Below are 12040 nucleotides of genomic sequence, written 5' to 3' on the forward strand. Positions count from 1 at the left end.
TTCTTCCTTGGGCCTTGTGGATTATACAGACATGTGCCTTCATAACGTTTCGTTTTTCCTTGCCTTTCCTCATGGAAACCGTGTTAGTCTACGTTTATGTGGATTATGCGGTCGTCACGCACTGACATTTTGCACCTAATCCTATGTACAACGCACTGATGTGTTTTAATTTTTTAGCTTTTTTATATTGCATGCACAGCATACAATGTGCATGCCGTTTAGGCACCTTTTATACCGTACTGTAGATATATGTTGTGTTTTTTGTTTGATCTTCTTCCCCCCCCCCTCTTCTCCCCTCTCTTACTTCTAAGAAATAACGATACGATGGCAATTCACAAAAAACTGTAAACCTGTGATGTGACAATATAGCTGATTCTGAATAATAATAATAATAATAATAATAATAATAATAATAATAATAATAATAATAATAATAATAATAATAATAATAATAATAATAATAATAATAATAATAATAATAATATAAACTCATGTAAACTCCAAGAGTGTGCAAAAGTCGACAAAGGCTTCTTCTGCAGTTCATCAGTCAAATGACTTCTGGGGCTCGTCATTCATTTGCGTGTTGTCAGAGATGTTTTGGATAAGACTTTTATCACGTTTCTTTCCCCATAAACATTTAAAAATAGCAATAAGAGGGACAGCGAGACTGGGAATTCCTGCCAGTGTAAAGATGACGAGATACACCCAGAAAGGATAGGCCTCTTGCTCCATTACTGGGAAAGTCTCCTGCAAACAGAAAGCATAAATGGTTATGTAGGCCTATACTGTATTGTGTGACAGTTGTCATTGTTTTGCACGTTATACAGTATAAATTTCATTGAATTGATTAATAAGAACTCTACCGATTCAGGATTCCAGGTCTTGTAGAAGAGTTGTTCAGTAACCTTGGTGATGAGATAGAAGATCAGTATGAAAGCCATGATGAGTGGGCTGACCACTCTCCATGTGGCCTGCCAGAACAGGTTGGGCTTGTGGCCGATCATGAACTTGATGTCGTCGTTAAACCTATGGGAAAACAATAAGCTCACCTGTCTCATAATCACAGTATAGAAAATGTCTTCCAAGTAGCTACAGAATCTCTTGTATATGCTACAACTGTCAAAATGACATGTCACCCACTTACAGTGCATTAGGTTATGAAAACTGAGAGAATTGAGATATTGAGATAAACTTTTGAAATATATCAATTTTTTTAAATGCAGGAAAATAAAATTGGATTTTTACTGGGATTGTTTTGGGAACCTGCATGCTGCAAGTCTTTGCTTCCAAATGACAGGAAAAGGGTTTACAACTTGCACAACATAATATATCAGACATGTGTTTCCATTGTTTCCATTAGTTTGCAATCTTAAACCAATTAAGCTGTTTTATACTTTGACCATTTTACATTCAGACAAAAATGTTATCTCTTCGGCTATAATGATACGACAGGACCAATATAGGAACGGCAGGGTGACAGTGGTTATACTGTATGTCGATTTGTTGTCTCTTGGTTACCTGTCTATTCCGTACACGTAGACAACAACGAGCACCTCACAGAGAGCAACGACCAACAGAGGGACGGATGGTCCGTAGACATCGAAGACGGTCAGCCAGTAGCTCCCTGAACCTTGGACAAATACCAAACCCACCAGGCAGCAGAGCGCACAAGTCACACCTGTGAAGAAGACAAACAAGCCACATCAATAAAACTAATCATTTGGAGGCACCGTCGGCAAAGTGATTAAGGCACACATACCACCTAGGCCCTACTGACACCTGACAGCGAGTCCCGGGTTCGATTCCAAGACCTTTGCTGCATGTCACTCCCTGATTCTCTCTACAATGTATCAATAAAAGGCAAGAATGCTGAGATGCTGCGATGCTCCGTTCTCTTAATTCAGACTTGTCAATTAAGTGCAGTAATATCACAATGATCCCTGCACACAAGAGTCTGATGCGACCTTTTCTTGCATCAACTTTTAGCCTTTTAAAGCATCACAGCAAAAAGGCAACAGTCACACTGAGCTCGATTGAAAAGATGACACACCATATGCTCAGAAGGCAATGTCGGAGTAGGTTTGCAAGAGGTCAGAGAAGCATACTGTATGTTTGCTTTAAATGTTCGTTGGTGTCTGTGTGCAAGGGCCTCTCAAGCCTGATTTATCCTTTGTATGACTGTGTTGGGCGTCGAAGATTACACACAGACAGACAGATTGATGTCCATGTGGGTGCATCGAAGCACATGCCTGCACTCCAGCTTGTTGTAAAGCCTGACCTATACAGTAGCCTACTTACTGAATCATGCATCCTGCAAATAGCTGATCTACATGCTCACGACACGTCGCATCTGCAACATGTTGTGAGCTTGTAGATCGGCTATTTACTACCAAGCAAAAGATTTCCATGAACGGAACTTTGAACTCACCATTGCCAGCCTCTTTGGACCACGACTTGGGGTAGATTTTGAGGTCCTGTATGGTTACCATAACTCCCTCTATTTGACCAAACTGGGACGACATGCCGAGACAGAGGAGCATGACGAAGAACAGGACGGACCACACGGGAGAGATGGGCATCTTGGTGATGGCCTCTGTGAACACGATGAAGGCTAAACCAGTACCTTCAACTCCCTAGAGGTCAACACACCACACAACACAACACAACACAACACAACAAAACACAAGACCAGAATTTCTATACCATCACTTCAAAAAGGGGCAAAATTAGAGAATATAAATGGGCATTTTATATAGCTCCCCGGCATACAGTATATAAGTTAGATAATGATATAAATTCACAACTCGGGTCTGGTTTGTACCTGTGATGTACAACAGACTAGTACAAAACAGATGATGTTGCAACCATATATATCCATATATGGAGATCTAAGGGTTTGAGGCCAGATTATTGCTGGCCAATATTGATGACATAATGGGCTTAATTGCGACAGCAAGTCACATTTACTATGACCATCTCCATCCCTGATGATGTCACGTGATGTCACGAGACCTGGGCACCATATAGGGGGGCATTCCCATGTATGGGGATAATGAGTGACAGTGACTGATGGGAAATCCATGTATGGGGATAATGAGTGACTGACGGGAAATGAACGATTTCATATAGCAAATGCGAATAACATCTTACCTCACTTAGGAAAGTATTCAAGTCACACGTCTTCAGATCCAGCCCTTGAACGACGTCCATGTTCGTCTGATTGAAATCCTGCAGAACCTGGTCATAGTTGTTCTCGGTGATGTGGCCTTCAGGAAGGTCAAACGCGTTGAGCAATGCCAAGATGTTCCTGAGAGCAAAAACACATCCTTACAGTATGTTAGACTACTGTACGTTGTCATAATCCACTAAGTGTCTCGTTCAGAGACACCTCGACACATTAGTGGGGGCTGAGAATTCAACCTGGCTGAGACCATCTGCTTCTCTACCCATTCAGCTATGGCCGCCCGCATTGGTTGATCTGGCAACGATGTAACGCCATAGCTGTGAGTAATGCTTAATTCATGCTCTGTCGCTCACCGAAAAATTGCGACGCTTGTGAGCTTGCCGGTCGGCTACTTTTGTCGAGCAACACCATCGTATGATGAAGTATGGCCTAGATCAGGATTAAAATTGAGACACATCTTTATAAATCTGAAACCATCTATGAATGTGGTTCAAATCCATTTTGGTAAAAATCTGAGGCCTATATTTATTTTGTGTTTTTGGCTGGTTAGACTTGATCAAACCAATCTGATACCAGGTCCTGCCAAATGCCACATTATGCCAATATAAATATACAGTATATGTGGCTGCAAGTGTGAACATATCCATTATTGTCAAATTATACGTACCCGCTGAGACAGCTGTCGTAGCGGTCCGTGGCCCTGAAGCCGATGATGGTGTAGATGACGGTGGCAGCGAACACAGAGGTGCAGCCGTTGATTATGCCGATGATCACTGCATCCTGCTCACAGTTGTTACTGTGGAGAGAAGACACACAGGGCAACGGAGCAATCTATAAGATACAGTTTAGATAAGACCATCCTTTTATAGACTCTATAAGGTAAGAGTCAATATACCAGATACGGGCAACAACTGAAGAAAGTGAGAAAATAATAGTTTTGATTTTGTTTTTGTTACTGATTTAATTGCCGTGTCTGATAATCCCACGTGGGACGGGTCAAGAAATTATAATATCCCTTCATTCATTCATTCATTCATTCATTCATTCATTCATTCATTCATTCAATACCCAATTAAAACCACAGCTACAACAACTATTACATTTTATTGCCATTTATTTAATTTATTAAACGATTTTGTTCATTATGATTATTCTCCAATTCCCTTGTCCTAACATTGAATAATTATTCTCCAATTCCTTGGTTTCTCTTAATCTTTCCTTTCAATCTTTGGAAAAGCAGTAAATGATAACATTCTAAAACAGTCGCTTACTGTACTGAGTTATAGCTGGAGAAGGAGATGAGCCCACCAAACGCCAACGAGAAGGAATAGAAGACCTGAGCACCTGCATCCAACCAGGTCGATGGATTCATCAGCTCTGCCAACTGAGACAAACATTATTTATTTGTATACAGTATAAACAATAAATCAGGGTCTTCATGCCTCTCCAGCTTCTTTAGTAAACAGAAAAAATATATATTTTTAGATTGGGGTACTTTTATCCAATCAGGAGAGAGAGATGTCATACAGGATAAACAAGTTAAATTGCAAGTGATGAAACCCAAAAATGTAACGGGGCAGAAAAATGTATCTCTTGATCGGATAAAATTGGTATCCCGATCCCGATTTGCTGTTTACTAAAGAGCTGGAGAGCAGGGGAGACCCCTGTTACTGAACACACACTGTCATAGAGCTCAAACCTTTTAAGCACAATAAAAACAACTCTTTAAACAAATCATAAATTCTTGCGTGACTTGTGACATCTACAGTATGAGCAGCTGGCATTAAACCATACTAGGAATGTATCTTTGATTGATTTCGTTACTATACTCACACCTGTAACACATGCTGTCATGATTAATGACTGCACTACAATGCATCAAAGACAAAACCTAAAGAGCCGACAAAGCAATTTACACATACAGGATGCAGCTTACATCTGGAGTGAAGAGGAACTTCAGTCCGTTCGTAGCCCCCTTCAGGGTCAGGCCTCTGATCAGAAAGATGGTCAGCACTACATAGGGAAGTGTTGCAGTTACATACACCACCTCGGGAGAAGGACACATGGGGACACATTGATGCTTATTTCTGCATTGTAATCGAACCAAATTATTTAAAGAGTTGCCGATCTATGCAAGCCGAAATGTGTTTTCTTCTTTATAACGACATGCCCACAATTTATATTTGCTATTTATATTTATATCTGCTGCATGATGAGTATAAAAGTATAAAACGACAGGAGTTGACCCAAAGGGCTTGCCAATTTAGGCAGATGAGTACATAACAATATAACCATAATAGGCTACTGTAAATAATCACTCAAGGCTGCTTGGTTTCGGACGGCACTTAATATGGCACAGCCTTGCGTGAACACGCATACCGAGTGCAAGTGTGTAGGGCAAGTGGCGAGGAGGCGGTTTAAAAAAGGAAGAGTCCACGAATCCCATAATTATAGGAATTTGCCAGCAGATGCCATCTGTTTTCATTGCAGCTCAAAAGGCTTTGGAACACACAGAGAAAACCCCAGGCCACAGAACATCCACTGAATGTCCAAAGTTCAGGTTGTGTGGGTGTAATTGAGGTCATAAAACCTAAAATAAAATAAAATAAAGTAGCCTACCTTCCCAGTAGTCTCAATCCCACGGACAATGCAGACATAGAGCACGGCCCAGGCAGCGATGTGACACAGCACCATGGGCCACTGCAGCCCTCCACCGTCCTCAATGCTGGCCGTTGTGTTCAGAGTCTGTCTGTACCAGAAGTAATCTGAAGGGGAGCTCCGCTCACACTCCAACACTACGCCTGACACAATATTACACATTATAATGTTATTATGTGTGCAACCAAACAGTGCAACCAAATGTTATACTGGATAGTCCCTCCCTAAAATGTTATTTTTGTTAACAAAATGGTCAATAATTATATTTAGTCTTTAGTTTCAGTTATAATAGCTTAGTTGTTATTTCGTTTTTATTTTTCGTCAGTGAAAGAAGGTAGTCAACGAATATTTTTCGTCTGGAAATAAAAATGTGGAAATAGGTTTCCGAGGCTATGGTTTTAATAGACTAAATTAACACTATATCAAAGCAGGTCAGTGTTTTGTTTTGTTGCCACTAATTTGGCCGCCCACTCCAAATATCCTCATCATGGCCCCCCCAGGCCCCGCAGCGGCCCATGGCCTGCAGGTTGAGAATGGCTGGTTTAGGCATGCATCATGTGTTGGGGTATTGTATTTCCACTTTGCAGTATAGGGTCGTTCCGATACCGATACCAGTATCGGAATGCAAGTTCTAAATATCGGAATCGGTATTTGTATGTAAAAGATTGTATCGGTAGCTCTACTCTACCTGTCAGATTGTCGTTGGTTGGACACAGGCTCCACGGCAGAGGGCTTTGGAACGAGTTAAAGAAGAACCACAAGACCCAGGCAATGATGCTGTTGTAGTAGAGGCTGATCGTCAGGGACACACACATGGACGCAATACCTGGCAATTGATATGGAACACAGAGAGAGCAATGAGACGATTTACAATTTAGCCATTTACTGTAGCAGACAGACTTAAAAGTGCAAAATTGGAGTCAGCAAGGTACACATGCCGCTCATAGTGCGTAAACAACTCTGAAAAATAACAGAGGACACTTGGAAAACAGTTTCCTCTGTTATTCACCTTGTTGACCCAGGAGGAAGGGACTACAGTATAAGAAGGAAGAACAACCCAGGATAATCACTTTTAATTCCACCGTTGGAGGGGGGGGGGGGGGGGGGGGGGGTTAAATAATACCTGGCACTTAAAGAGCTAAGAGTGAAGAGGTGAAACTAATTTTAGCAGTTTAGTGAAGTCATATTTATTCACCACGTTGCACTCATATGTATCAGGTGTAGGCCTATCCTAGCTATTCCACCCCGGAAAATACATTTTATAAATGCGATAGGCCTACTGTGCGATTCCACAGTAGGCTGAACATGATAAAGTTTGAATGGAGTGAAAGTATATGTGTAGGATTATAGTTAGGTGCCAAGGTTTTGAGGAGACAAAAAGTGCACACTGTATAGATCTATAGTGCTGCAGCGAGCGCACTAAGCGACAGTTGCAGGCAGCCCTACTTACCGATTCCCATCAAGTAAGGATGAACTGTGGACCAGCATCCCAAGCTGCCTTGTCTTAGACGCTGGCCGATGGCAAACTCCAGGTGGAGGAGCGGGATTCCCTCCAACACCAGCAGGATCAGGAAGGGAATTATAAAGGCTCCTTAAAAAGAGGAAGAATAACAATGGCAGTGGTGGAAAGTAACTAAGCACATTTGCTTAAGTACTGTGTACTTAGGTATAGGCTACAATTTTGAGGTACTTTTACTTGGCTGGAGTATTTCCAATTTTCTACTCCACTACATCTCAGAGGAAACTATTTCTTTACTTTGTAGATTTCAATAATTATTACAAAACACAGTAAACACTTCAACCCTATATATATAACATTTGAAAATAGCAGATCTACAATGTCAGCTTGTACATTGGCTATTTTTAAACGTTTTTTTTAATACATTTTGAACTTGTAAAATGGGACATGGGAAATGGTACTTTTACCAATACTTTTGCACTTAATTAATGCAGTAGGCCTATTGATACTTGAAATTGTGAGTACTTTTTCCACCACAGAATAGTGGTGATCATCGGAAATAAATAAATGAAACGAGTGAGTGAGTGAGTGAGTGAGTGAGTGAGTGAGTGAGTGGCCATGTGAAGTGTTTGGCCCATGACAACAGCATAAGACAGAGTAGCCTATTTAAACATAAGGCATGTGGTTAGCGGCGCATTATGTTGTTTAGTCACCAGGGTGCGCCATTTCACTCATAACATATAACTGAAGATATATTCCACTTGTATTTTGGATGGACATCAGTAAAGGAGCTAATAGGCACATACTGTACATCAGTGGTTTTCAAAGTGGGGTCCGGGGACCTCCAGGGGTCCAATGTGTTCCCAGGGGACCTCCAGGGGTCCAATGTGTTCCCAGTGAAACATTTTCAGATGTGTCAACGGCCAAATATATATTAATTTGGAGGTCCATGACACGGAAACGTTTTGAGAACCACTTCCGTGCTGTACATCATACTTTAGTAAACATCAGAGCAATAGGCCAAAGAGAAAACCTCAGTTTTTGCCTTTTATTGGGGGAATTCAAAAGCACATGAGTCATGACATCACAGGAGATATACCGCACACATTAGGCACGATGGGGTATGTGGTGGTGGTTAAAGTACAATGTAGGCTGTTCAATCCCTCACAGTAAGCATTTCTCAAGGCTTTTCTATGAGCATAATATCAAACTTCTTATCCTGTTATTGCTTGTTGATCGGTGAGTCTGTCTACTGAAGTAGAGAGACTGTATACACCACCACACAGACTTGAGGTCCCTATAGCACAAAACATTTTGGCATGAAATTTTTAGAATCGCCCTCAGATCCTAATGGGTTAATAAATCGGTGCTATTGAGCACCCTTTGCGTCTGTGTGTGGGTTTTACAAATATTGAACCAAAGATAATTTTCTTTTTTTAATTATTATTTTTCTCATTCTAATCAATGATGGACAAGACAACTATCTCCACATTAATGGTCAAAAACCTCCTAAAATGTAAATGTAAGCCTGTATTCAATTTTTTTTTAGGAAAAGTACACAAAGTATACTATAATACTATAATAGTAAGTAAGTGTAAGTACTTTTCCCCATCCAATTTTTGTCTGCCTCTTGCCGAAAATTGCTGATCTACAATGCTTGTAGACTTCAGCAATTAGATCTGCAATTTTCAAATAGCAAGAATAAAATAGGGAGGGTTGCAATAATACTCTAAATCTGCAAAGTAACTTGCAACTAAAGCTGCATCTATCTTTTTGTGGAGTAAAAAGTACAATATTTGCCTGTGAGATGTAGTGGGGTAGAAGGGTTATAACTAGGAAATACTCAAGTAAAGTTAATACATATACCTCAAAACCGTACTTACAGTACCAAGTAAACATACTTAGCTACTTTCCACCACAGTTTACCTCCTCCGTGACTCTGACACAGGTAGGGGAAGCGCCAGACGTTGGACAGCCCCACGCAGAAGCCCACGCAGGTCAGCATGTACTGGGTCTTGTTCTCCCATTTGGGCCTGGTGTCTGCCTCGTCCGTCTCCAGCTTCTCCAGCTGCTCGTAGGACAGTATCCTGGCCTCCAGGCCCGGGTTGGGGAGCTGCAGTCTCATGGCTCCTCTATTGCCAATAACTATAAGATGTGATTGTGGCCCTGTGTGCAGTCAGTGTGCGTGTGTGTGTGTGTGTGTGTGTGTGTGTGTGTGTGTGTGTGTGTGTGTGTGTGTGTGTGTGTGTGTGTGTGTGTGTGTGTGTGTGTGTGTGTGCGTGCGTGCGTGCGTGCGTGCGTGCGTGCGTGCGTGCGTGCGTGTGTGCGTGTGTGTGTGTGTGCAGTTGAGGAATGGACTGCTGTTCAAGGAGACTCCTCCTGTAGTGTTATCATTCCTGAAACAAAGGCAATGGTATCAGGGAACACCAGGTTCCCTGGTTTGGCTGCTAATTGCTAAAACACATAATCAGTGTCTTATCTTATGGGACTTATGTGGACAGGGTCCATACAGTACATGTGCGCCTTGTTGGGCAACACGATCCCATTCGAAAAAACGTGCATGGATACTCATTGACACACGATGAAAACATTCATAGATTAAGTCAGGTCTCGCCATTATGTAACATATTTACTTCTTACCCATTGCATGTGTTACGTATTCCAATGTTCAAGTTTCAAGTGGCATTTCTCATTTTGTGTGGAATTGTGGATGATAATAAATCCATAAATGTGACTTAAATGACCTTATAGCTTAGCTTGGTTATATTTCTGACCATCTGTAAACATTCTATAGCATTGCCGTACGTAAGTTGGTAATGTTTTCGATAAGCATTTGTTGAGAACGAGAGATTTATTTAACAATTGTGTACATTTTCCAACTTGCGGACGCCATAGCATATTACTCCCTCATTTCTTGTTGACCTCTAACCTCTGTTTAATGGTTGCCCTGTGTTGCGTATATCTGTGTGTACCATTTTGTGCGGCTTAGGTGTGCTCACGCTCAATGTGTTTGGTGGTCAGTGCTGTCTCTGTGAGAGAAACAAGCTGACAGGTCCACGAAAACAAACCCAAAAGAAGCAACCATGAACTAACTCTCAGGACCCTTTTCCACCAAAATAACATTGGTTCTAGAACTGGTTCCGTTCTAGATTCTTGGAACCATTGGTGCTTTCACAGCACCGGCGGCCATTTTTTGGTTCCAGTTCCGAACCAACTTATAGATTTCTGAACCAATTCATTTTCAGTGGAACAACAGGGAAAAAATAACCAAACTGGTTCAACACTGGTGGAAAAAGGGCCACAGTGGATCCCCAGCAAAATGACTTGATACACCATCAAAATACCTACAAGCTCTGCACGTGTTATGATGTGTTGTGAGCTTGTAAATCTTCTAATTTTCAATTAGCCTATGTATTCTTTTTTAGAAAATTATGTATTTCTTTTGAAAATAGCAGATCTTGAAAACAGCTGATCTACATGTTCAGAAGACCTCACGATGCGATACATTGTGAGCTTGTAGATTTACAAATAAAATAAAAAAGAAAAGATACAAAGGATGGAATAGAATTTGGAGTATGGAACAATACAACAATACAAATATTGCATGGGGTGGGTCCCTGGCACAAAATGTTTTCAGATGGATAGCCTATAGGCCTACAGTACACTACATAGCCTACTATTTATTAATTTGGAGGTCATTGACATGAAAATGTTTGAGAAGGACACTAGACACCAAGCCCAAATAAACAACTACACTTCAGAAACAAACCCCAACTGCAACAACCAAAAACACGTTCAACTTTACATAAGAAAGACGAGCCCAAAGACCCTTATAATAAAATAAGCAGACATGGCAACACACTGGGGGGATTGTAGGCTTTGTCTGTAGCCTGATGCACACCAGAACAGGTGCACAGCTGCAGTGAAGTCACGCCTACATCACTATTCACGGCTTAAATCAGCCATCACCAAAACTACAACTAAAACGTTTTTACAATTAATATATTTTTTCTATTTTATATAAATATTTTCTATGTGCCCGGAAGCTGTGTAGCCTACTTTTCTTTTTTGTTTTTGTTTGTTTGATGTTGATGTAGTAGGCTATGACTGTCATGACTGTCTGGCCTATAGTTGTGTGTATACAGTATGATCTGAACGTATATAGTTTGACAGTTTGAGCACAAGCGTACTACAAATGGTTTGAGGCGATTCTTTATTTTGACAGAAGTGTTCGAGAGGGTTAAGGACTGTATTAGGTGGCAGGGTAGGGCAGTAGTATTCGCCACAGGGAATTGGTAAGAATTCTCAAGGAGACAAGGATGAAGTGTTGCTCGTAGGCACAGTCTTTGTTAAATGTAGGCAGCACAGCACAATTAAAGAGCACAGTATGGTAGATTGGCAAGACACAATAATCTTTGTCCGTTCATGTGTGTGCTTCTAAAGGAGGGAGGGAGACAAAGGAGATCACAATATATAGTATGCATTGCTTACAATACAGCAAACTCCTCCATAACTAACAGTAGTTTACTCCACAAAGCACATAACACTCACTAGAACATACACCATGTACACAGCAGTTAAGTATTCACAAAGAATCACTTAAGTATATCAGCTTCATGAAAGGAAATTATCACCATCATCAAATACAACATAAGGGAACTATATTGGAACTCATATTCTGTATATTAACACATGGTTGCCACATTGAAATCAAACCAATCATACTAATCATTAGTCTT

At 40.9% G+C, this 12040-nt stretch overlaps 1 protein-coding gene across 1 annotated transcript; it reads right to left on the minus strand.

Annotated features, from left to right (window-relative positions):
- Positions 1 to 543: 543 nt before the first annotated feature.
- On the minus strand, positions 544 to 9426 carry slc6a19b (solute carrier family 6 member 19b; the record flags this gene model as incomplete). Its single annotated transcript, XM_083762105.1, has 12 exons — positions 544 to 747; positions 864 to 1026; positions 1519 to 1678; positions 2429 to 2633; positions 3151 to 3307; positions 3852 to 3980; positions 4456 to 4568; positions 5121 to 5231; positions 5804 to 5985; positions 6531 to 6668; positions 7293 to 7433; positions 9228 to 9426. 12 exons carry the CDS (start codon positions 9424 to 9426, stop codon positions 544 to 546), a joined length of 1902 nt encoding a protein of 633 aa, XP_083618231.1.
- Positions 9427 to 12040: the final 2614 nt, after the last annotated feature.

This window comes from Protomyctophum parallelum (assembly GCF_964188405.1).
Source record: "Protomyctophum parallelum genome assembly, chromosome: 3".
In the NCBI taxonomy this organism is placed as follows: Eukaryota; Metazoa; Chordata; class Actinopteri; order Myctophiformes; family Myctophidae; genus Protomyctophum; species Protomyctophum parallelum.